This window comes from Pantherophis guttatus, chromosome 1 (assembly GCF_059756535.1).
Source record: "Pantherophis guttatus breed Tessera chromosome 1, ASM5975653v1, whole genome shotgun sequence".
Classification (NCBI taxonomy): domain Eukaryota; kingdom Metazoa; phylum Chordata; class Lepidosauria; order Squamata; family Colubridae; genus Pantherophis; species Pantherophis guttatus.
Window position 1 is genome coordinate 113,908,186 of NC_142063.1, and position 27,729 is coordinate 113,935,914.

Consider the following 27,729-nt stretch of genomic DNA (forward strand, 5'->3'; position numbering starts at 1 on the left):
GCGGTGAACAGCCAACAATAAAATACATACATACAAAATTTAAAAAGCAGAAATAAAATCGAATTAAATAGTTTGGCCCAGACAGATTAAAAAACCCCAATCAATTTAAACTATACCACAAAGACTACTGGTCCCTTTCTGAAATACTGTTAACACACATACTTACCACACATCACAACATAATTGAAAGTTATAATGTGACATACAAAAGGCCTACCAGTTAGCTACTTTTTTTTTTAATCCTAACTTCTTTGTATTTACATACCAATAAACCAGTTCAACTGTAAAACTAAACTCTCAAGTGACACATTCATTTATACACCTTTCCTTCTCAATAAAAGATGCAGAATTCTTTACTGTACTTTGTTGCCTATATTTTGGCTTGCTCTATACAAGCTCTACAGTGGTGGGATTCAAAATTTTTTACTACCGGTTCTGTGGATGTAGCTTGGTGGGCGTGGTATGGCTTGGTGGGTGTGGCTTGGTCGGTGTGGCAGGGGAAGGATGCTGTAAAATCTCCATTCCCGCCCCACTCCAGGGGAAGGATATTGTAAAATCTCCATTCCCTCTCCACTCCAGGGGAAGGTTATTGCAAAATCCCCATTTCCTCCCAATCAGCTGGGACTCGGGAGGCAGAGAATAGATGGGGGCAGGGCCAGTCAGAGGTGGTATTTACCAGTTCTCTGAACTATTCAAAATTTCCGCTACCGGTTCTCCATAACCTAGTCAGAACCTGGTCTCCAGGTCAGAACCTGCTGAATACCGCCTCTGTTCTGATTACTTTTGTACTCCTTTCTGCACAACTAGGTCACAACATTCCCCACTTTTTTAAATTTAAGATTAAATAAAATAAACAAATAAATAAATAAATACTACATAAAGGTTCCAAAAAATAGATAATATCTATAGATAGGTAGATAGTTATTGAAGTTGTACTACATTAATGTTCAATGTAACATTAGTAAGAGATACCAAGTTGAGAAAACACTTTTTTGTGCTGAATAGTCAATCTCCATTATATTATTATTATTCCCCACCTTTTGATATATTTTTTTTGCCAGTACTAGGAAACAAGAACTTACTTGCAGGAACATATGTTGGCCTCTCAGTATATTCAGTCTCCTCTAACTGCACAGGTTTTTTGGCAATGGCAGGGGAAGTAACAGGTGGGGGCACTGGAAGTTTTGACAACAGAGGAATCACCTAGAGACAAAGAATTGAATTAGACCTCCTCTTGTACCAGAGCTGGCAGTGGCAACCCAAGACAAATAATTGATTCTGAAAAAGTGACAGTTGGGTCTAGCAATTCTTCTCCTTCCCTCTTACACATGAAGGACATACACAATGCACACAAGCACAGAGGAAAGTTAGCCTGCTTGGAAAAAGAATGAGGGATGGGCCTGTAACAACCCCCTTGCATAATTCCTCTGTCCCATCAATTGCCAAAAGTTCTCTCAATTGTTCCCACTATCAGTCTGGCAATACTGGAGGGAAATGAGCCAAGGAGAATACAGGGGAAAAATTAGGGTAGGGAGAAATCCCATTGATGGCACAAAACTTGGTCAAAGTCTTCATGTGGCCCACAGTTAAAGGGTCTGATTTTGAGTTTTGTGCCTTGTTATTTTTTGTTAACTCATCTATTCAGATGAGTTAAGCAAGTTAATAACTAGGCCCACATACCCTGATCAGCTAAAAGTTGGCTCATTTTTTAAAAAAATTTGATTTATATGCCGCCCTTCTCTGGAGACTCAGGGCGGCTTACAATGCATTAAGCAATAGCCTTCATCCTTTTGTATATTTATACAAAGTCAGCTTATTGCCCCCACAACTGGGTCCTCAATTTACCTACCTTAGAAAGGATGGAAGGCTGAGTCAACCTTGAGCCTTGGCGAGATTCGAACCTACAGTAATTGCAGGCAGCTGGTCTTAATAACCAGCTTAATAACAGGGTGCCTTAGACCACTGTACTACCAAGGCTCTTATTTTTTAGTATGATGTATGATTTCACACACGGTGTAGTTTGCACAACATGATTTATGATTGTGTCACATTTGAGCCTAGGCAATTGTAGCTTATTCTGTCATTGTTAACAAAATCATGCTTAACATGATGTGTGAATTCTTTTAAACTTGATTATAGTCAAACTAAACTACAGAGCATTTAATTTTGCCTTAATTCAGTCTATTAAGTTTAGCATTATGTTATCAATGAAAGTTTCATGTTGTTAAGATATTGCTTTTTTAATACGCAAAAGCTCACTGCATTAACAGAAGACTTTAATATTTAGCGCTGGAGAAATTATGGTTTCAGTAGAAAAAACAAACTTGGAATGCTTCCCTACCATTATCAAACCTGGAATTGATAAACTGGACAAATTATGAGAGAAAAGTAAAAAAAAAAACTTTTATATTTTCTCATTTAGAAATGAAATATTTATTAAACCAGTGATTTTTAAAGAAAATATTGCTTCAACAACTTCCTTCTATTGTAAATTTCTTAGATAAAATATTACAATACAATGTTACTGTCAGCCTAGTTGGGGGAGGGGAAGGATTATTTTTACTTCCATAAAATCAGAACAAGCCTCACACACATGTTAAAACTCATATATGTGGGAAAAATATTAAAACATTTTATTCATTCTACATGCTTTTTAAACCTAGGTAGTAAAACATTTTTTAAACTTTCCATGTGCTTCACTTAATGAGCAAATAATTAGCTGAACAAACATTGTATAAATGGTTGTAAAATCGAGTCAGGTCAGTGGTGAGTGGTTTCACAACTGCAACAACTCATAACCAAAATTTTAGACTCAAATTGTGGCCATGAGTTGAGGACTACCCATATGAAACAAAGTGTTAAAAATTATGATATTTATGTAGTTACTTACCAAGCACATCTAAATTATATTAAACTAAAATATCTTTACAATTCCCAAGGCATGTCACAACTTTTGAGCACCCCTAATGTTTGGAAATTGAAAGTTGAAAAATTTGACACACCCTAAGTCCTGTAGTGTCACTTTTAACTTACAGCAGGGGTGTCAAACTCGTGTCGTCACGTCGTCACGTGATGTATTGCGACTTTCTTCCCCTTTGCTAAACTGGGGGGAGGGGTGGCCAGCACATGATGCATCCGGCCCGCGGACCGCGAGTTTGACACCCCTGACTTAAAGGATTTCTGAAAGAAAGCAGTCAAAGAGAATGCATAGAGTACAATCTGTAAATGAAAAAAAATTACTTCTTAAATCTTTCTGGATGGTCAAGTGAAAGGTGTGTTGTATTTTTCTCGCCTTGTTTGTTTTTGGGTTGGTTGTTTCTGCCCTTGACTGTGATTTCTATGTTTTAGCTTTGCTTTCACTAGAAGGGAATGTAAGCCTGCTGGTTCCAGGTGGATCTCCAGTTCACTATAGCACTTTTCATCCTTTACCAGTCTCTGTACATTAGCTTTCTGTTGTTGTTAGATGTTGGGCTCTGGGAATAAATTTCCACCCTTACCATCAGATATCTTCTTCCCTGCCAAGGACAGTGGCAGGGAAGTTTATGTTTAGTATATATTGCACATACTGTATTTCCAATTTTCCACAGGTGGTTCTTTTGGATAATATTTTAAGTAATCCCTTTTGAATTTGTGAAATTTTATGCATTTGAATAAAACCCATGGGGGATCATGTAGGACAACCATGTGTCTTGCCACTGGGTGGCACCTGTGCTCCGCATTTATCACGTTTTCTTCACAGCCTTAAGTATCGGAGTTAGACATACTGTATGTCTACCATCATTTCCCCAAAAGTGGACCTTTCCCGGCACATTTAGTGTTCTTTTCCTGTTTTGGTGAAAAAGATATAATGGGATATAATGCTTAAGCATGACAGAGTAGGAATGGGGCACACAAGTGGGATAGATTTAGCTGTGAAGCTGACTGTGAGTTGGTTGCTTTCTTGTAGCCCAGCTTCACAGATTTGCTATGAAAGTGAAATGGGAAGAGACGAATGCTATATGGGACTCCTTGGAGACAGTGAAGGGTGTACCTATAATACTGTAAGAGCCATCAGTTCCTTTTCCTATTTTCCTTTTGATTATTTTAAATTAATTGCACTGTTAGTTTAAAAGTTTCCAGTAGCATTAGGAATACAGTATTTGAGGTGGAAAAGTGAATAAATAAATATGTGAAGAAAATTAAAACTCACACTTTCTACTCTGCCTTGTATACAATATGATGTTGCTTTACTTATGAGCTTTGCATTATAGTTACTAGATAGTTCTGAAGTATTTCCACAAGGCTTCCAGACTGATTAGTTGTCAAGATCTCTGTTTAATGCTTTAAAAGACATGACAACTATATGTTTACTCACAAATATATTTCTAGCACACACACACAAACACATACAGTACAGAGACTCGCTCAAACACAGGATGAACAAAGCAGATCATAAACTTTAAGAACTCCCGAATAATCACAGTCCAGTCTTACAGATTACAGTCCCTTCAGTAATTGTTCAGTAAATGGACATTGGAGGGGGTGATGGAAGGTGGCTTTATGCGTAACCCATACCTGTTTATCATGGCTGCGTATTTGCTCATCCCTTCTCATATTTAATCATATTAAATGTGTTCAGAACAGATGCAAAATTGAAACTTTTTGTGTCAAATATATAGTATATAAAAACAATTTAAGTTTTAAAAATTGCTACTGTTCCATTAATTCTAAAGGGGGAAGGCAGAATACAACATCCAGGAAAATGTGAGGGAGTGCAGCAATATGCAAATGAGTATCTGATTGTGAAATAGGATTTCCACTCCCTCAATTTTCTTCTCCCATACAGAAAGTCTGCCAAATCTGTCTCAGAAATTTAGGGCAAGTTTTGTAAATACAGAAAGTACTGCACGGAAAGAAAACATTCCTTCAACAGAACCATTTTCACTCAAAGAAGTACATATCTGAATTCTGCCTATTGTTATATTTAAAAGTATTTAATTCTATTAATGTATAAATTGTCTTTTCATCCAATGAATGCTTTATGTTGCAATTGGAATTAAGATTAAAGAGCTATAGTAAATGACACACAGACACATCTGGAAAGAATTGGAAGAAAAGTTTCATTACAAACAAAATGAAAAGAAGTCCTCGTATATCACCCATTCATGACTCTGTTGCTTTGACAATCCAATAATACTGGCCTTAGTTTCTGTATGTTGAGCAAAATTAAAACTGACTTCGGGATGTGTAAAACTGTACTTTGGAAAAATAAACTATGGGAAGGTCATCCCTGTGCTGGCTGTTTTTTGAAAATTGATCTTGTACTATTTCTGGTAGAGTGGATGACGTTTATGTCAAAGCCAAACAGAGCTTTCTATTACTCTCTTGAGAAAAGGTATAAAGGAAAATTAACTTTTGGGAAAAATACAAAACACCTGGGAATCACAAAGGCCAAAACCCACCATCTATCAATTTATCTGTGTCCATAATAGTAACACCAACAAATCTTGTTAGAAAGAATTGCAGAAGCTGAGGAGTGGCTCTGTATTTTCCTGAATATGTAATGGTATGTGGGAATGACCTTGGGAGACCCTGACAAGAGCTGGAAACAGTCAGAGAAGAGGGAGCATAGCCCATGGCTGTTTAGTGGGCAGGGCAAGTGGCTCAGGAGGGACCCTCCCTAAGTTATCAGGCTCTAAAGATGATGCCAGGAAAACTGTATTTTCAAACTTGCAAGATTCTGTTACTATTAAATGTTAGTCAATTAATGGTAATATTAAAGAATCTGTTAAAGATTCTGTTCTCCAGCTCTCTAGCCTTGCTCTCTGTTCTCCACCCATCCATCTTTTTGGTTATCATATTGATGTGTTCCTTTCTCATTGTTTATTTTATTGTTCTGTTATTTTAGAACAATGTTCTGTTTGCACTCCTTTCCTTTTCTTCCTTTTCTTCCTACTTATTATTATAAGCCACCTAGAGTAGCCCCATGGCAATTTAGTCAGCAAATAAATTTAAGAAATAAATAATAATTATGGCTTTATAATAAAGCAGATTTAACCCCTATGGCCTGTTTCCTGTCTGGTCTACCGATAACGTTGACAATATTATTATTCATTTTTGGTAAAATTCCTGGATCAGTGTTCAGTGAAAGACAATAAAGGAGAAATGGGGAACCTATAGCTTGCTGAGCGTTCCTTCAAATATCAGCAATATTTGAAGGTTTCAAGATATCCTCTCCGCGTCTAAAGGGCTAGTAGCAAATTCAAACAATTTCTGTTCTTAGAAACAAAAGGGGATACTTTCAAATCCAATGTGTGGCAAGAGATGATATGTCACAATGCTAAAGCTATCCTCCAAAAGGTTAACATGGGGGGGGGTCTCAAACACAACTGTGAAGCATCCTTGTGAGACATACAAATAGAATACAGCTCCCAGTCCACACCCCAATGAAGGCATGATGTCCTCCGTTTCTTATTGATATTAAACATGAAAAATAAATAAATTCTAACATTTGCTGAAGATCAACATGAAGTTGGAAAGTTAAAAAAAAACAAAACACGATTGCATTGCTTAGCCTTCTTAAACAGAAAACTGAAAACTGTGCCCAGAAGAGAAGTTTCAGACAAATTATACATCACTATCAATTATATTAAAATTAAGTAATAAGAAGCTGATGCCAAGATCAGGAGGTTTATGCAATGCCATTCCAAAGGAGTAATGCTTACAAATGATACTGATAGAAAAAGAAGGGAATCAAAGAGAATAACCCTATTAGTTATGGTCAGTATTGTAGTGATAATTAGATGTGACCAACCAGGAACCCAAATTATTGGCCTGAAAAGAATTCATAGATTTTGCAATTATGTGACATGGAAAATAATCAGCAGGAAGTCAGGAGTGCCTAGCTAAACATCTGCATGTTGCCAATAAAGCCACAGTAGCACATCTCCATTTTAGGAAACTGAGAGTTCATATACAAACTTATTCTTAAAACTTGTCTTCTATATGATCTTTCTCACTCTCATTAGCCAAAATTCCAGTGTCTCCCTTTCTCCTCTTTGCCTATCTATTCTATGTTCTAACCACTCTGGGCAGAAGGTATTATACTGGAACTCTGAGCACAGCAAGAGTTCTTTCTAAAGTATTTTCTATGAGAGCAAATCATCACACATTGATTTTTCACAGATTGTGTACTGCATTTGTTGCCAAATGTTGCAATTCCTAGCCAATATTGTGATTGTGTTACTGAAAACACATGCAACTGATAGTGTTGTCATGCTTTAAACTCAGTGAGATGAACTATGCAATTTTATTGTGACTATGTTTCCCCATACACTTGGTGTTGCAGTGTGTGGTGAAAGACAGTTGCATTCTTAATGTATTTTTTTGGGGGGGGGGAATTATTTTATTTTATACACAAACAAACATTTAATACATCAGTCATTCCTTCCATGTAACTTCTCGGTGTTTTCTCCATGACTTCATCATTTTGTTGTTTCTTCTGTCTTTCATTTTCACTTAATCTATTACAACATTCCTCCAAAAGTACAATATTCTAATTATACCATTTTCTTACATAATTATTAATTTGCTTATGTATATCTCTTTTCTAACCAATGGTAAAATTGATCCCATATCTTAAAATATTCTGAATCTTCTCTTTCTTTAATTATCAAAGTTAATCTATTCATTTCTGCACAGTCTAAATTTTTTTTAATTACTTCTCCTTCCAGGGGTATTTTCTCTGCTTTCCAATTTGGAAAGCATTCTTAATGTATGAGGGAAAGTCAGGTTAAGTAGAGTGAGTCAGTTGATTTGTGCCACTACTACAAACAAAACAAACAAAAGAAAACTGTTTTATGTGCAACTTGTATATGCAATCTATACAATGTAAATTATATACTCCATTTGCAAATGTGAAAACCAGTTTCATTAAGGAAAATTGAATTTTATTTCTGAGAGGGAGGGAGAGCGTTGCTTTAAATTTTCAGTGAATTTCCAGGCAAAGCTGGGGTTGCAGTCTTGATCTTCATTTATTTCCACACCACTGTTTTTATCCACTATGTTATATACTGGTAATTATGCAACACAGTGTGCATCTATAGCTTCTAACTACGTTTCATAAATAAGGTGGAACATTTCTGAGGGAAAAAACATTTTCTGATCTTTTAAAATACATACTTCATATGCATTTCCCCACGGGAAATAATTCAAGCTGATGCACTATAATGAACCTTATTACAATCCGAGACCAACAACATTCTGATGCACATGGTCAGCTAATGGTTTGTAATGACTGTTGTTTTTCCTCGGCCTGAAGCAGCCCTAAGCATGTGATGAATGGTTCACCACAAGCAGATGCTAGCAGCTTGTCAAATTAAATCTCCTCATTGTGGGTTTAAATAACACCATGAAACCAGACCACCCAATGCTACAACTAGAGGAAAAAGAGAAGGACACATGGAAGGATAAAGGGGAGGGGAAAGAACCGATGATGAGGTGAAAGAGAAATGGTGAAGAAGGAAGAGGAAAAAAGAGATTTCTATATTGGAAAATAAAAACATGATTACAAAAATGGCATTGTACTCACGCTTTCCTTTTCAGAAGGTGGTTGCTTTATGTCTAATCCACTTCCACTACCACCACACTAAAGAGATTTTTTAAAAAAAATACAAAGAAGAGTAACCAATACATTAAATCAGCAGATATAGTTCCACTAAGAGAGAAAAAAACAAACTCTGGCCTACATCAGGAATGAGGAAACATGGCCATATAGATGCTGCAGTTCTTAATGTAATACCCTATTTTGGCATGCTAGTTGGGATACTGGGAACTATAGTTCAGGAACAGCATAACTAATTGGGTTTATCTTAATTTTTTCTCATCAGTCACAATGCTTTAACATAAAATATTAACAAAGCCGTATAGCCATCTGCATTAATATTCTGGAGTCGCAGTCTGCCAATATTGCCACATTATGACACATTAGACAATAGCGAAGATCATGAGTCAATGTAAGCAGACCTTTTTTGTACCTACAAAGTCCAGGTTCTCAGAATATTTAGCTAAATATTCTCAGAAATCAAGGCTGGAAAAGACTTCAATTTGAGTTGAACAGCAGCTACTGCCAATAGAACGGTAATGTTGGCCTAAATTGACTACTAGTCTGATTCCATGGTCTCACTAAGCTAAGCTTCCTTTAAATTTCCATGTTCTATTTCTTAGACACAAGGAGATCAAACACTTCTGCTTGTGTTTCAAATTAATAACAGCTTAGCTTGTCACTTGACATTTAAAGTATGATTGGTGAAAACAACTTAATGAAATATGTTTCAAGTTTAGTTAAGATTAATCAAAATTCAGTTAGATTTGGAAAACACTACTGTGGTTAAGCAAAAACAGAAGTTCCATTGCAGGGAAAGTTGGAGTACGTAGGTTTGACAGGAAGCCAAGACCATTCTCAGAATGTTAAACTAAAATTCAGGTTCCAACATAACCTGCTCAGCATAAAGGGGCTCCCATATGTTCACATGTGTCAAAGGTGCTTTTTCCAAAAAGTTATTGTTTTTTTCTTTGAAAATGTTTCACTTCTCATCCAAGAAGCTTCGAAGAAAAAAAGCCAAGAAAGTCCAGTTGCCTTTTTGAAAAGCATCTTTGGAACAACCATGTCCTGAATATTTGAGAATTTTCATAGACCTATGTTCACATGTTGGAAAAAGACATCTGCGATAGAGTCACTCACCGTATCACAGTCATCATCTTCTTCGACACACTGGTAACCAGCAGCCCAAGGATTATCTTTTATTTTTAATTCTACAATGATGCCCTAAAAAAGCAGAAACAAATATTACTAAATCTTCAGCTTCACAGAGGCAAAAAATCCCTGCCTTCCTCCCTGTTTAAGGGAATATAGAATTCCCAGGTCTGTGCCCCCCCCATTCCCATTTTATTTTAAGTCAATATTCTTTATAACACAAACATTGTTAACTTATGATTGAAGTATTAATACCCAATGTACAAAATAAGAAATGTAAGGCAGGAGAACAAGTGGTAAAATAAACATTGTGCTTTGTGGCAGGAAAGGTTAGATTTAATCCTTTTAAGTTTTTCCAGATTATTATTCTGATTGCAATGGTTTTTGGAGGATCGAGAGCACGCAGATTTGGCATTTCCAACATTTATAAACTATTTACAGATTGCTGCTATTTTCTGCTGACCCTTTGTAATCTGCATGGCCATCTAGCAGCAAGGTGCGTAATTCTGTAACTCTAGGAAACATTTCCTAAAAATAGTGGCTTCTAACTCAAAATCCAAGCACTGGTTGTTATGGTTTTCTTGTAATACCTTTAGATACAATTTAGCAGCACAGCACTAACTCAAACAAACCATCTCAAGACACATCAAGATATTTTTCAAAGTGGGTTCATCCATTCAGTCTCTTTATTTTGACTTCCAAGACAGCCGGTTTACCATTAGTTGAAAACATCACAAAAGAACCTCCATTTTGGGTACTGGCCTGCCATCAATGCAGACTGAAGCTAGAGCCAACAAAAAATTGTTTCTATCAGAAATTGCAATATGATTTTCAATTCTCTATTGCAGGTGACCACAACCTATGGTGAGTGGCTGACCAGTGTGCATGCTTGAGTGCGCGCACCCTCCCCCCACTTGTGCTAGCATTGCTGCAAGCATTGTATGGGAGTGTGGCCCATTTGCGTTGCATGTACACTCGCGGCCCAATTTGTGGGTGTGCATGCACGCATAAAGGTGCCTGCTCCTCCCCCCCTCCAAGCCACCAACCCAGAAAGGTTGGGGAACTCTGCTCTATTGGATGGAAGATTCTAAGGGAAGATCTTAATTTCCAGGGGTCAGCTCAGGATTGCCTACTCCCACCAAGCTATAGGGCTGTATGCCTCCATGGACATTTCTCTTAGCTCAGGGGTCCCAAACCCTGGTCCAGGAACCAGCACCAGTCTGTGGCATGCCAGCAACTGGGCCATGCAAACAAGAAAAACCCCATCCACGGGATGAAGGCAGTATGCAAAACCATGGCCCCACCAGTCCTCTCTCCATGGAACCAGTCCTTGGTGCCCTAAAGATTGGGGGCTGCTGTTTTAGCTGATGGACACCACAGAGCTTCACCAAGGAACTATAGGGCAGGGGGCAAGAACTGGAGTAATATTGACCTTAGGGAAGACCCCTTTCCTGGGGTCAACATTCTCTTTTGTGCTCAAAATTTTTTTTAAAAAAAAATTAAGTGCCTGTTCAAAGTTATGGCCACACAGCAGCAGCTTCCCCAGTGGCAGCATATCCTTCCTTTATTATCTCTCAATTCAGTATCTTGGAATAGTCTATTTCATGGTTGAAAAGGTAAGGCTTCTTTTCATTACAGAGAACAAGAAACAGATATTTTGAAAGCATGCTCTTGCCCTTGGCTTTGTCCTTCCAAAGGTTGCTCAAAACTTTGCCTGGGGCACTTCTTGGAGGCCAAGGTCCTTTCAGTCTGGCCCAACATGGCTCCCAACACCAGCAGCAAGGTACCACTATCCTTGCCACCCTCAAAATAAAGACATGGCAAGAGTCCACCATGCTTAAAACCTCCATAAGAAGATAGAATGAAAATGAATCTCGCCGCCTCCATGGCCTGCTCGCTGCTCTCACAGCGCCTTGCGCAGCACACTTAAATTTAACGTGCTTCACAATGGGGGAGATGGCATCCCCTCCTCCTCCTGGAGCCCATTACAACACAGCGCATCAGCTGCATCAGGGCCGGACCAGTGTCTTGGAGCAGAGATCGAGTCGTGGGTCTCCCCAAGTGACCGAGGTGCACCTGCAGCACCAAGAAGCGCCGGAAGAAGCACCTGCGAGATGAGAGGCAAGTACAGGGGCGCTTCCCTCCCGCTCTGGAATATGGAGTGAGTCTCCAACCCCGCCATCGCCCTTATCTTCTCAGGCCACATGAAGAGTGACTGGGAGGGGAGAGTGAGGGACGGGGCCAGCCAGCCGACAGGGAGCCACAGCAGGGGGACGAAAGAGCCGCATGTGGCTCCGGAGCCACACGTTGCTGACACTCGGCCTAGGTACTCTGATTGGGAGCACACACCTAGTTGGGCTGATTCTTAATCCACTGCCATTGATCTGGAAAAGGCTATAAGGACTCTGCAATCGCCAAAGTGGATTATCTGTCTACCAATGATTCCTGTGTGTCAGGTGGACCCTTGATACGCAAGATTCTTTTTTAGGTAGGGATGAAAGCAGTGACATGCTTCCTACTATTCTGTGATTCATGATCATCAGATTTTAGACAGACTCACGATAAGAACTTTTCAGCCACATCGGGACTGCAGAGCCAGTGGGCGGAATGAGCATGCAGATTTAAACAAGATTAAAGGGGGGGGGGAAAATGTCTCTCTGAATCTGTGGAGGCCTTTCCTTTCAAGTTAACAACTTGGAAATGGAGAGCAGAACATGACTGTCAGGCAACTAGACGCCCCTTGGAATTATACACGGAGAACATTCCTGCTGTAGCCTGCCGGTTTAATGGGGTCACAGACAAAAATCACAGGGAGGAGCAAGTTATTTTTTTTTTTTAACCCAGAGTTTTATGTGTGCAGCTGGTTTTCAAAGCTGTTCTGGAGCAGGGATTCCAAGATATTTTACAACACTCATCTACTTGCTATCTTTCTCTCTCTGGAGTCATGAAAACTAAGCAACCCAAAAGAGGAGGCTATTCCGTGGGCGAAGTCATACTTCAGTACAAATCTGTGCAGGCCCAGATTTTTCTCTCCAGGAAACAGTGAGAAATATCACTTTCCTAGCTCCAAATATCACATTGAGATGACTCAGGGAACTAGTAGCTTGAGATCACCTTAAAGCCCACTAAGGGCAGCCATGGGCCATAGGCCCTCCCGCCCCCCCTCTTCAACTTTCATGCATTGTTCATGTTTATGTTCCCAATGTTTGACAGCAAACCAATTGAATTAGAGTGGGGTAGTTTCTCACAGGTTTTTGGTGGGGAACAAAAGAAAACCGGTGCATTGAGCAAACGTAACACATCTATTGGTGATAAAAAAATAACATCACACTGGGGGAGGGGGGAAGCAAATAGACAAAACAATCAGCTCCATAATAACAGTATCATTACTATGCTGCTGAAAAAGAAGAATTAGTATGAAACTTCCAGCCCTAGCCACAAAAAAAGCTACTGCTGCTAATTTACTGAGCTCTAAACTATCAAGAAATTATAACTCAACAATAATATAATCTACTTGGAAGTGGAAAAACTAGATTTATATCTCAACTCAGTAGCCTCAGGCAAGGATATTGGAGAAATGAATGGTTAGATTTAAAGAATTGGTTGATGATCTCCGGAGGGCTCGGGACAGGGGTTGTTCCTCTGTCCTGGTCCTATTAGATCTCTCAGTGGCTTTTGATACCATCGACCATGGTATCATGCTGCGCTGATTGGAGGAGTTGGGAGTGGGGGGCACTGTGTTGTGGTGGTTCTCCTTCTTCCTCTCTGACCGTACGCAATTTGTGTTGGCAGGGGGACAGAGGTCGACCTCGAGGCGCCTTGTTTGTGGGGTGCTGCAAGGGTCGGTCCTCTCGCCCCTTCTGTTCAACATTTATGTGAAGCCGCTGGGTGAGATCATCCGTGGTTTTGGGGTGAAGTTCCATCAGTACGCTGATGATACTCAGCTGTACATTTCCACCCCGGACCACTCCAATGATGCCCTTGACATGATGTCCCGGTGCCTGGAGGCCGTGCGGATCTGGATGGGGAGAAACAAGCTCAGACTCAACCCTTCCAAGACCGAGTGGCTGTGGCTTCCAGCATCCCAATATAGCCAGTTAGCTCCATCTATTGGGGGTGAGATCTTGGCCCCCTCAGAGAGGGCTCGCAACTTGGGTGTTCTCCTGGATGCGCGGCTGTCTTTAGAAGACCGTATGATGGCTGTGGCCAGGGGAGCGTTTTATCAGGTTTGCCTGATTCACCAGTTGCGTCCCTTTCTGGACGGGCCGCCTTGCGCACGGTCACTCATGCCCTCATCACATCCCGTCTGGACTACTATAATGCTCTCTACATGGGGCTCCCCTTGAAGAGGATTTAGAGGCTCCAACTGGTCCAGAATGCGGCTGCACGGGTGATTATGGGGGCGACACGGCGCACCCATGTAACACCTCTCCTGCACGAACTGCACTGGCTCCCGGTGGTCTTCCGGGTGCGATTCAAGGTGTTGGGTATCACCTTTAAAGCGCTCCATGGCTTAGGACCTGGGTATGTACGAGATCGCCTTCTGCCACCGATAGCCTCCCACTGGCCAATACGCTCCCACAGAGACGGTCTCCTCAGGGTGCCGTCGGCCAAACAATGTCGACTGGCAACACCCAGGGGGACAGCCTTCTCTGTGGGGGCACCTGCCCTCTGGAATGAACTGCCCCTGGAGATTCGCATGATCTCCGACCTCCGTACCTTTCGCCATGCCCTTAAGACTCTTTTGTTCCAACAGGCCTGGCTGGCTTAGCAAATGAATTTTAAATCGGGTGTTTGTAGTTTTTTTAACATAAGAGCCAAATTTTATATATATATAGATTTTAAATTGTTTTTAATTTTTTGGGTATATATTTGTTTTAATATGGCTGTACCCCGCCCTGAGTCCTTCGGGAGAAGGGCGGTATAGAAATTTAATAAACTAAATTAAACTAAACTAAACTAAAGAAGGAGACATAACGATTGCATTGTTTCTTACATTCAGGTCTCTATTGAACCCTATGATCCAACCATAGTTCCTGTCTTGCTTGAAACCTGAACAAGAGAAAGAGTCTTTCCTTTTTTTCGATAGCACCTCAATTTAAAAAATGATCTCCCTGTTCTTTTATCTCATTCACATCTCTGTGACAGAATCCTACACCCTGCCACTCTGCCTCCTGAAGCATCTTTTCTCATTCATGCATAGATTCCTGACAAGAGGTGGAAAACATTTCTGTGCAATGAGATCTCGATCTGGGATATTGCCATATTCAAGGGTATGACTGAGATATATTGTCTCACTGTAAACACACATATAGTATGTGCTCAATCTCCAAGGATAGATAAGTGGAAATAGGAGCAGGCAGTGACAGGCCGGAGGCTGCAAGTAGCTGCATGACCAGAAAAGGCAAGAAAAAGATCCTTCCATGATGTTTATATATTCTTAGGGAAGAAAAGGCAAGGACAAGCTGGTCTTCTGTGAAATTATTCTCAATAATTTTCTAACACTGTCCCTCAGGTCCTAATTCAGTGTTTCTCAACCTTGGCAGTGTTAAGGTGGGTGGACTTCAACTCCCATGGTTTCCCAGCCAGCATGCTGGCTGGGAAATCATGGGGGTTGAAGTCCACCCAATCTTAAAGCAGCCAAGGTTGAGAAACAATGATCTAACTGCTCCGTTGATTCCTTATTGCTAATCAATCCCATCTCTGTGTCATGGGAACAAGGCATGGGGAAGCTGCTAACAGAAAACAGTGTAATTACACCTGGACATAATGATCAGTTATGAATTTATGGAAGATAATAGGGAATTTCAATATTCCTTGTTTATTTTATTTTAGCATGCTATTGATTGCTTCTTTCTTTAGCTGAGAACTTTGGTTGTTAAAAACCCTAGCAATAATTGCCTTCTTCATAAACCAATTCTAGACAATGCAAGATTATGTAGTTATGCCATGATATTATTATGCAATACATGTAATTCTGTCTATAGACCATGCAACCAAATTCCCCAGGGAGGCTAGTCATGTTTCTGAAAATTCTTCCTTATGATATAATACAGCCAATCAAATTTTATTGTGAGATATCATGAAAATAAATAAAAACGAAATTATTACTTCCTGTTCTTAACTTTTTACATTTTTATTGGTAGGTGAATCCCCACAAAACATTTTTAGCATAAAACTAATGTATTTTATGGGTTTTGGATATAAAACATTTCCCATTATACATTGTAATACACCAATAACATTCTAAACACAATTCTCCAAATTAACTTTAAACATCCAACATCAGAGTTTGCATGTGGGCCTTTGTATTTAGCCTTCTTGGGTAGATCTTTGTCATGCAAAGACCTTGACCTCAAAAAGTGGACAGATAATCACTTCAAATTTCTTAGTACTGTGTGTTTATTAAGTTGTTTAATTACAGTGTTCTCTAAACAATGCTTCATCCATTAGCATGTCATGTTACTACTATGTGCTTGTGTTCCTCAAGATAATCCATACTTCCTGTGAATTTGTTTAGTCTTGCTGCTGTACAGTATAAATTTGAAATACAACAACTTTTTTTCTTAAAAGTCCAAAGAACCTGCCAATCTAAAATACGTACAACTTACCCCTGATCAGGGAATTTAAAAAAATAGCTGCCTTTTGGACTTTATTACTTGGAAAGTAATTACTTGGACTTTATTACTTGGAAAGTAATTACTTGGACTTTATTACTTGGACTTTATTACTTGGAAAGAAAAAAAGAAAAAAGTTAAAGGAGTCCCTGAGGGTTTTACTCGGCCAATCATTGCCAACTATAGGGGGCAGTGCCATTTTAACTGTGTTCTGTGAGCCTCGGCATATAGTCATGCTGGCCATATGACCATGAAAAATGTCTTCAGACAACACCGGGTCCCTTTGTTAAGAAACAGAGATGAACATCGACCCCTAGATTTGGAAGCTGAAGTACCACTATTATGCTAAGCAGTAGAGTACTACTGCAGATGTCAAGAGAACTAAAAACCTATCCTATAGTCTTCCATGATGATATCCAGGACTGAGTCTCTTTGGGCCAGCTCAAAACCATAATTGATCATTACAAGTACAGGACAACTTTATACAGATTTTCCTACAATTTTACCTTTGGAATAATGAGGCTGCCTAAAACCTAAACTCATAATTCAGCCATTTTTCCCTCATAAGGAGGAACTGAAAACTTCTCTGTTCACCTCTGAGTTGTAAGTGTGTTAGAAACATATTAGGGAAAACATGGTTTATTCCAACTATGAACAGAAGAAGCAATAGCTCTTTAGTCTTCTTGGCATCCTGCACAAATGGGAAATTGAACCTATAAGATGCTGTTTACGCCTTTCAGCAATACAAGTTCTAATGACATTCTGTCTCAAAGCATCAATTAAATATGTAAGCTCCGGCATAGTTTAAAGTGTTGGACTAATTCGCTGGATGGCTTTGAGCTTATCATTATGCCAGTGGTAAGCCATGGATAAGAATGACTCTGATTGTTCTTAATGTAAATCAACATCACTTCAGTGCTTGCTGCTTCCTCATCTGAGGAAGTCTGAGTTAACATTATCAGCAGGCTTCTTTGGACAGGATAATGAACTGCTTATTGCAGATGGTGCAAAATAAAATTCCACCCAACTCTGTTCCTTAAATCCAATTAATGTCTATACATAATTACAGATGTCACCTATGCTCACTGGTATTTGTTTTCTTAAGAGAGATTGTATTAGTCTCCAGTTTATACCAGCAACTGGAAGTATTTTAGTATGTCAGGGTCAATCACCTCCTACTAAGGTTTAACACTTATTCTTCCTATAATTTCTGGGACGCTTGAAGCTTGAATAAAACATTAGCTGCATGTACTATGGATAATTACCTACATCTGTTTCTGAGTGGGTAGGAAAGTCCTCTCTAAAGTTTGCACTGAAAAGCAGCAAAGTTTGCTTTTATCCTCCTTCCTACTTAATTTTTAACAAGAGTTGGGGGCGGGGAGGGAGAGGACCCTCCATGTTTGTCTGGAGTCATTAGCGCCAGAGGATTTCTGCTTCTCTCTATCCAGCAAAAAGAAAAATGCAGCAATGGATTTGATCTCAGTGGGGAGCCCAGAATAAACTTCAAGAATCACTAGACTGGCAAATTAAGCCAGTGTCTGAACATGAACTTGAAGATGAAAAATGTTAACTATTTTCACTTCGGGTTTTTTATTTTTTGGCCTCTAAATATCACTACCACAAAAATGGTTTGTAGCCATTACCTGCAAATATTCCTCAACCAATCCTTCACAAATGCCGTTAAAAGAAAGGAAAGAGAGAGAATAAAATCCAAAGGGCACTTTGATATGTGGACAGAATGAACACACACAGAGAGAAAATAGAATGGGGAAGAAAAGAAAACAGATTTTTAACCACAGACATATTTATTTATACAGGTTATCCCATATTTGCTGTAACATGAACACTCAGGAAAGCAATTCTGTCACATTATTGATTGTGGTCTGTTGAGATGCCAAGTATGCAAAGCTAGACTGAGAGTTAATTGTTGGTTGCACACCTGACATGCTTCTCAATGTATCCCACATATTGAATGTAGTTTCTATATAAGCCTGGAAAGCATGTTAGAGCCCTCTTTTCAGTTTTTTTCTTCCATAATCCTAGATCTCAGGTACATAAAACAGAGAAGGAAGTAAATAGATTTTTTTTTTTCAGAATGACCAACACTTATGCCAAAAAATATTGATGGCATGGGGAGGAGGAACAAATGTTATCCAAAATGTTTTGCGGTAATTCATAAAACATAGATGTTTATTCATTCCCGTACTTCTAGTTCTAGTTCCTAAATTGTACACAGTTGAAGACAACCTGATAATGAAAGATAGCTAGACAGATATATGATGGAGGATAGGACATAGATTGAGTATGGGCAACAAGAGAAATCTCCCACATCATGGGGGGTGGGTGGGAATAACTAATCTTTGCTACTTTCACTTTTGGGAAAACATCAATTTATAATAACCATCTCACTGGAAATGAGTAAGCTCACCTGGTATTTATCAGGATCTGCACCTCCAGCTTGTCCCACAAATAGTCCTGCTCCTTCTTCCAGCTCTATCTTACCAGATGACCTCTCTAGATGAACCATCTTAAATTCTTCACAGTCCATATAAAGCACCACATTGTAATCCCGCACACTGAGGGCAAAGCGAGTCCACAGATTGACCAGGGAAGGGACGGTAAATGTGGCTGCAACGTTGGAATTTTGAGAGCCGGGCTCTGTATAGTAGAAAATGATCTGCTGTTTTCCATCTTTCACCTCAGAAAGCTTCACACCGACGTAGATGATTGACTGGGAGGCATCCGTAAGAGCAAAAAGCACCCCTGCATTGTCCGAAGTGGATTGAATGTAGAACAAGAGTGAGAAGTCTCTGTAAAAGGGGCTTGGGAGGTGGTACCGTGCCACTTGTCCTGCATTGGCATCCGGACTAAACACATAAGCAGGACTTTTGTCTGGGCCATAGATTTTGGTTATCTGGTCTGGCGGAGGATCTCCAATCAACTCTAAAAGACCAACTTCTCTGCTGAAATTTTCTGTTAAGAAAAGAAATTGGGTAGTTTCAGAAACAACAAGGATAGTACCCAACATCCCCTGGAAAATCTCTTTTAAGAATCAGAGTGGAAAAAGGATAATCCTGAGCTTGGTCCTATATTGAATCCCACTTCTTCTGCCCATCCATATAGCCCAGCTATTTCCCACCTCTAGATTTTTTTTTTAATCTCTCAAAATATCAGTATAAAATAACTTGTTGCACAGTGAAGAAGGCATGTTACAGTGTCATCATTCTGAAACAAGCAGGATTTCCAGATGGGTCTAGCATTCTACAAGATTGCCTGCTTTCAATTCAAGAAATGTGGTTGTGTGACAAATTTCTATTTAAATTTTAATTGTAATCTTACATAGATTTAACAGCTCTCTCTCTCTCTCCCTCTCCCTCTCCCGCTCTCTCTCTCTCTCCCTCCCTCCCTCCCTCTCCCCACCCTCCATTAAATAGACAAAGTTGTTGTTGGTTACTAACCTAACCAAACCTAGATATGGTCCTACATGAGCCAGGATGCTCTACCAACAGAAACTCACTCCCCTCCCTGGTCACCCCTCCTCCAACTGGAGTATTGTACTATAGTGTGCATGAAATTGCTCTTCAAAATGACACAGAAGCTTCAGTTGGTCCAGAATGTGGCAGGCAATCTACTAGCTAAAAGCTTTGGTAGTGTAGGATAACACCTATTCTTAGGTCACTGATTGCCAAAGGGCTCCTGGGCCCAATTCAAAGAGTTGGTCATTACCTATACATTGTGGGGCTAAGATGGGCCTCTTGCAGAGGTGGGTTTCAGCAGGTTCTGACCAGTTCTGGAGAACCGGTAGTGGAAATTTTGAGTAGTTCGGAGAACCGGTAGTAAAAATTCTGACTGGCCCTGCCCCCATCTATTCTCTGCCTCCCAAGTGCTAGCTGATCAGGAGGAAATGGGGATTTTGCAGTAACCTTCCCCTGGATTGGAGAGGGAATGAGATTTTACAGTATTCTTCCCCTGCCATGCCCACCAAGCCACGCCCACCAAGCCACACCCACAGAACCGGTAGTAAAAAATTTTGAAACCCACCACAGGCCTCTTGGCCATCCCACCCCAATGAGAGATCCATAGGGCTGAAATGAGGTAACCAGACTTTTCAATAACAGCATTTTGAAATAGTCTATGTGTACTATTGCAAACCAAGAGTTCAGCTCTGTTGATTTTCTTTTCATTGAGAAAGCTCCTGAAGCTTCTTTATTCCAACAGGCCAATCATATCTTTGGGGGGCAATCAGTGTTTATTGTGTTAAAAATTATGACACATTATATCAACTGTGTTGATATAAACACGTTTGTATCATTATATAAACTTTTTTGTTTATTGGACATTGGCCAGGATCCTAGTGATGGAGGCGGTATATGAATATCATAAAACCAAGAAATAAACAAATACGTCAGAAAGTGTTGAGGAGTCAGAATGAATTAACACAATAGCTGACCAGAAACTTCAGGCATAAAATCACATTCTGTGATCCCACCACTTTGACATTCTCCTTACATGGAGAATGTGGGAGAATGTGGGAGGAGGAATACATCAATTTTTCAGATACACAGTCTTGATCTCCCAAATCACACTGAAACCGTTGAAAAATTTTCAACGGTTTCAGATCTGATCTGGTTTACTTCAAAGAGGATAATTTTGATTGGGTATGTCCGAATTGTTTTTGAATCAGCAGTTCTGGATTTGGCTGAATCAATGCAACCCTCTGGAATGGCCCTTATATATCCAGAGGGTTGCATTGATTCAGCCAAATCCAGAACTGCTGATTCAAAAAGAATTCGGACATACCTAATCAAAATTATCCTCTTTGAAGTAAACCAGATCAGATCTGAATCCAGATCTGAAGCCCAGAATCGAGTGGATGTGACTCCACTGAGCTAGGGCTGTAGAAAAATCTTGGTTACATAGGAGAAACCTGGCTAAAAGAAAAACACACACATATATATATGGCCGGTACGCTCCCATAGAGAGGGGCTCCTCCGGGTGCTGTCAGCCAAACAATGCCGACTGGCGGCCCCCAGGGGGAGAACCTTCTCTGTGGGGGCACCTATTATCTGGAACGAGCTCCCCCCAGAGATACGGAGGATCCCGGATCTGCGCACCTTCCACCGTGCTTTAAAGACCTTTCTATTTCACCAGGCGGGCCTGGCCTAATTTTCTCCCTCTTTTATAAAAGATTTTTAATTTTTAAATATCTTTTAGTATTTTATACATTCAATTTTAAATTGGTTTTAAAAGTTTGGGGTTTTAAATTTGTCGGGGCCAAAATTATTTAATTTGATTTTATTCTACTTTTAAATTTTGTAGGTATGTGTTTTATTGTTTGGCTGTGCACCGCCCTGAGTCCTTCGGGAGTAGGGCGGTATAGAAATCAAATAAAATAAATAAAATAAAATTATATATATATATAATATGTCTTTGGTTATTCGGGTTTTCTCCCATATATATATATTCGGAATATATATATATATAAATGATTTCCTATTTCAGGCTACCGAGTCAGTTGTGAATAATAACATACATGTTTTCACAGCATCTAACCCAACATCTTTTTCAGTTAGCTGGGTTTGAGTAAGTTTTTGAACCACAAGTCAGACAATCTCATTTTAACCATGACTATATTTGAACTCCTGACAAATAGATGGGGAAGAAATGGAGGCAATGACAGATTTTATTTTCCTGGGCTCCAAGATCACCACAGATGGGGACTGCAGCCAAGAAATTAAAAGATGCTTGCTCCTGGGGAGGAAAGTTATGGCAAATCTAGACAGCATACTAAAAAGCAGAGACATCACCCTGCCAACAAAAGTGTGTAGTCAAGGCGATGGTTTTCCCAGTTGCAATGTATGGCTGTGAAAGTTGGACCATAAGAAAGGCTGAGTGCCAAAGAATTGAGTCCTTTGAAATATGGTGCTGGAGGAGACTCCCTTGAGTCCCTTGGACTTCAAGGAGATCAAACCAGTCAGTCCTGGAGGAGGTCAACCCTGACTGCTCTTTAGAAGGCCAGATCCTGAAGATGAAACTCAAATATTTTGGCCACCTAATGAGAAGGAAGGACTCGCTGGAGAAGAGCCTGAGGGTAAAAGAAGAATGGGACGACAGAGAATGAGGTGGCTGGATGTCGTCGCTGAAGCAGTAGGCGTGAGCTTAAATGGACTCCAGAGGATGGTAGAGGACAGGAAGGCCTGGAGGAACATTGTCCATGGGGTCGCAATGGGTCGGACATGACTTAGCAACTAACAACAACAAATATTTGAACAACAAACTTATTCAAATATTTCATAAACTCACTGTCAAACTAAGTGCTGGTCCTATTAATTCACCCAGGATAAGACAGGCGGCTATATAAATTAGATAAATAAAATAAATATTGGATAGATTTATTAGTCAAAATTGGACCTTGCTGTCAAAACTTCATATGGCAGGTTTCATGTTAGAAAAGTCATTTCTAAATTACTGCATGAATTAGGACTTTTGTAAATGCATACAATCAAATTTCAGCTAGAAAGTGGAATGGAGAGGAGCGAAGTGGAATGAAGTAGGCTAGGCTAGGCTAGGATAAGGATAGGTAGGGTGGGGTAGGTTGGGTAGAATAGGATAGGATAAGGATAGAGTAGAGTAGAGTAGAGTAGAGTAGCGTAGAGTAGAGTAGCGTAGCGTAGCGTAGCGTAGCGTAGCGTAGCATAGCATAGCATAGCATAGCATAGCATAGAATAGAATAGAATAGAATAGAATAGAATAGAATAGAATAGAATAGAATTCTTTTTATTCTAATTAGTGGCAGTTGCATATGCATTTAAAGATACCAGTTCCTTTGAATAGCTGAATGTACAACACAGGACCAGCAATGATCTAATGTACACCACTGGAAGCATCTCATACAAACATTCTCCTACAACTAAGTAGATTAAAATTTGGTCCACGCCTGAATGAAAGTTCATCCATAACTGTTGTCAGTTACTTTTTTAAAAAAATTAAAAGTATGGATTTGTTCTGACATCTTGATCAAACGGTTAAAAACTTGGAATCGGCAAGTCTTTAGGAAAAAACCCTATTTTTAAAAGAGAACTGAACAAGTCTCTCTGTTCTTCTTTCTAGGCAGCACATTACACTTTACGTACAGAATTCAACGTATGACATTCTTCTTAAAACAATTCAGGCAATTGATCCATGGAATAGATGTCCAGATGGTAGAGATAGGAAAGGCACTTTGAACTGTCTATTTTCAGGATCAGCGTCTACTATAACTTGCTTATAAATTCTTATAAATGCCCCCCTTGAGTGTAATAGGCAAGAAAAGTTATTTAATGAGGTCATTTCTCTCCCTCCCCACATTAGCCCAGCCAGGCATAATTCCAGTCGGCCTCTCTTCAAAACCAATGGTGAAAATGACAATGTAAAAAGATTCAGGGGAAATAATTGTTAGGTGGAGGGAAGGTCAAGCACCCCTTTCCAGGGACTATCTTCCTCTTGAAAATACGTCTTCTTCCCTCCTTCTCCAAGAAATAAATCTGGAAAATGAGTTCAAAACGACATTGGAGAATGTTGACTGTCACTTCCGTCCCTGGTTTGGAAGACAACAGCAAATCTGTGTACAGTAGCAACAAAAGCAGCAGTTAAAACAACTAAACTTAAGTTTGGAGAACTCTTTAACCTGGTGCTCAAAAGCCATTTCTCCCACAAGTGTTGAACTGTGCTTAGAAACTAACTGGAAGATACTAAAAAGTATTTCAATTCCACGAAAGAACATTTTCTAATTGCAGCCTAGTGCAAATATTTTATATCAAGTACAGCTTCCAAGCAATATTTAAAGATAGCTGGAACATACATTACAGGTACTCCTTGACTTATGATGGATCTGCCCAGGCTACTTACCACCCAGATTCCCCATCTCCCCCCCACCCACAGTCATGTGATCACATTTTGGGCGCTCAGCAACCAACCAGCCTACATTTATAGCTGTTTGCAGTATCCCATAGTCACCTGATTGCAATTTGTGACATTTTTTGCCAGTAATCTGCATTTACTTCCAGTTTCCAGCAAAAAAAACCCTATTCATTTACAAACAATGGATTTGCATAATGACCACAGTTTTGCTTAGCAACCATTGCAAAAAGGGTCATAAAATCAGGTGCAGCCACATGGTAAACTGCTCAATTATGGTCGTAAGTCAAGGACCTCCTATATTAGGGTATATATGACTTCCAGTTTGACTAGCTGAATTATGTTGAATACTGCTTATTCCTCATTTCTTACTGATATTTTTATACCGTTGAAAAGGAAGGACCCAGTATATCTGTGGAGTGATCCGCCTTACCACAGTTTCAGCCTAGACTGCAAGATCTTCATTTTGACAAGTAGGTCAAGGAAAAGCAGGAATTCAAAATCCACCCTCAGGCAGGGCTCTGTTCCACAAGAATAACATTTTACGGATTTTCAAGACTTCCATGAAATCTATCACAGACCCAGCATCTGTTGCTTGCTGGCAGGGACCAGACACAAGGGACTAATTCACACCAACAACAGGATCTATCTTGTTTCAGTTTGTATTATTTGGATGGGAAAATATTCTTCCTGCGCTACAACTGGAAATCCCTGCACAAAGTCTCTAGTGACTCTGCTAAAGGCTCACACTGGAAAGCTCATCCTGAGAATACAGATTCTGCAGCGGCTGCTTCCTTTCCCTTTGTGGCCCCAAGAGAGACAAGACATAGAATGTCATTTTTATCTCTTCATTTCTTTTTCCGGATAGAATCAGCTGAGGATTCAAAATCATGTTCTATAGGATATATTCTAACAATGTAGAAAATATAGTACGGCCAGTGGTTAGAGCCCAAATACTTTGTATATGCTTAATTTAAAAAACCATGAGAATGGAAAACCAGAGTCAATAAAACTGAAAACTGATAACGTTGGGAGCTGAATCTACAGTTCAAACCTACAGATTTCCTCGAAGAATTGAAATAATCTTCTATTCAGCTAAACATTATTCTTGCAACCACACAACTGTATTTAAACCGGGATTGTAATGAGTCATTCACCATCTCTAAATAAAGAGGCTGAGAATTTCTAAGCAAGCTGAAAAGAGACACTGGATATAAATTTCAACCTGGCTCTGGATGAAGCAAAAACAGAATGGCAGGCAATTTACTTTTTAAAATGTAGAGCCACTTTTATAGACTTTCTTGCATGGCAGGTTTAGGTAATGAATTTAATCTCTTTCCTATGGCAGCCAGAATATAATTAGCAACAAGGCGGTTCTTCTGCCCTTAAAGCAGGATGAGTAACCTGAAATCTTTGGATGCAATTGAAGAGAAAAAGTTAACCTGATAAAATAAGAAACCTATTAAATGCATGACTTGAATTTGAACAACAATCCTATTAAGTATATTGAATTAGACTTAATTCAATTGTAATAATTAGATTTGTCAATGAAGTGAAATGTAGCTTTTGCCCTGTCCTGGCCCCATCTGCTACGTCCTGAATAGCAACCTGCAAATAGTGTCAGCTCAGCCTGAAAAAACAATCTATCCCTCCCTCCTTCGCACTAAAAGGAACTGCTCCTTTTCCTCAAAACTTTGAGAATGGTACACCCACAAAGCAGGGGTGAAATCCAGCAGGTTCTGACAGGTTCTGGAGAACCGGTAGCGGAAATTTTGAGTAGTTTGGAGAACCAGCAAATACCACCTCTGGCTGGCCCCAGAGTGGGGTAGGAATGGAGATTTTGCAATATCCTTCCCCCAGGAGTGGGGAGGGAATGGGGATTTTGCAGTATCCTTCCCCGGAGTGGGGTGGGAATGGAGATTTTGCAGTATCCTTCCCCTGCTACGCCACCAAGCCATGCCCACCAAGCACACCACGCCCACCAAGCCACGCCCACTGAACTGGTAGTAAAAGAATTTGGATTTCACCACTGCCACAAAGTACCTTAAATATCCCATTGTATGGACAATAGGGGCAACCTGAAAGCAAGAACAAATAAAATATTCACAGAAATGCAAATATGTTTTGATTTAATAACCATTTTGTGGCCCTGTATGGAATTAAGGAGCTAATTTTAGTTGCACTTTACATGGAGCATAAAATGAAGACGCACTATAGGGAGATGGCATGTCAACTTTAATTCCTAAAATATATGCATTCATTACATTGCCTGAACAGAAACCTCCTCCAGACTCAAGCTCTGTTCAAATATGTTAATGAGTGTGGGTGGGAAATGACAAAGTCTTTCATTGCCTTCACAGACACACATTCACCCTATATACATATAATGTATGAATAGGGCTAAAACTGCTGCCACAAGAACTCTTTTAATAGTCTATGCAAAACTGCAGCATTCTTTGTACTTACAGCCCCTGATGCTCTTCATATATGGAAGCCCTAAGCATAGTTGCTGTTCCTATAAAGATGTCAGCCCCAAGTTCCTCCCTGTGGCAAGTGGCCTCGCACAGCCTTTTTCAGGTTATTCATTTACTTATTTAAAACATTTCCATAGCTCCCTGTCTTATAACATGACACATTTGCAGCGTGCAGTCAAAACAAGCATGAGATGGAGAACCCATGGTCCTCCCGATAGTGCTGATCTCCAGCCACCTTGAGCCAAGGGGCATCTTATGTACAATAGCCTACAGGTAGTCCTTGATTTACAAGAGTTCATTTAGTGCCCATTCAAAGTTACAACGGCACTGAAAAAAGTGACTTATGACCAGTTTTCAGACGTACGACCATTGTAGCATCTCTATGGACGTACGACCAATGTAGCATTGTAGCATCTGACACATATTTATGATGGTGGTTGCAGCGTTCTGGGGTCACGCGATCCCCTTTTGTGACCTTCTGAAAAGCAAAGTCAATGGGGAAGCCAGGTTCACTTAACAACCGTGTGACTAATTCAACAACTACAGTGATTCACTTAACATCTGTGGCAAGAAAGATCATAAAATGGGGACAAACTCACTTAGCAACAAAAATATTGGGCTCAATTGTGGTCCCAAGTCGAGGACTACCTGCATTAAGATGAATTAGAAGGTCGGACCTAGACAATCTTTGGCTAATCTTGAAAAAAACAAACGAAGCAGGGCTCATCATATCTGTCATAAAGGAAATTTCAGGGCTGCAGATGGAAGTAGGAAAAAAAGGGGAGAGGGATCCTAGAAAAAGGCAGTGGCAAACTACCTCTATATTATTGCCACCCCAATCCCCACCCCAAGCTTGGTTGCATCTAAGTAGTCAATAGAAGTAAAGTTCAACTTGCACACTTTTCTTACTTAGCCTAATATCTAGAACAGTGATGGCTAACCTTTTCTGCACTGAGTGCCGAGACTGGAGCGCATGCGAGTGCCGGAATCTGGAAGAGAGCAGCTGGCT

At 39.9% G+C, this 27,729-nt stretch overlaps 1 protein-coding gene across 8 annotated transcripts in view; it reads right to left on the reverse strand.

The window, feature by feature from the left end:
- Positions 1-27,729, reverse strand: part of COL18A1 (collagen type XVIII alpha 1 chain) — a 99,380-nt gene that overhangs the window by 48,514 nt on the left and 23,137 nt on the right. For all 8 annotated transcript variants that reach the window (XM_034420253.3, XM_087881511.1, XM_087881512.1 and 5 more), the window contains exons 2-5: positions 18,779-19,323; positions 9,722-9,805; positions 8,570-8,626; positions 1,083-1,203 (exon numbers count right to left, since the gene is read on the reverse strand). In XM_034420253.3, coding sequence (XP_034276144.2) covers positions 1,083-1,203; positions 8,570-8,626; positions 9,722-9,805; positions 18,779-19,323 — 807 coding nt within the window. The remainder of the gene's footprint in view (positions 1-1,082; positions 1,204-8,569; positions 8,627-9,721; positions 9,806-18,778; positions 19,324-27,729) is intronic.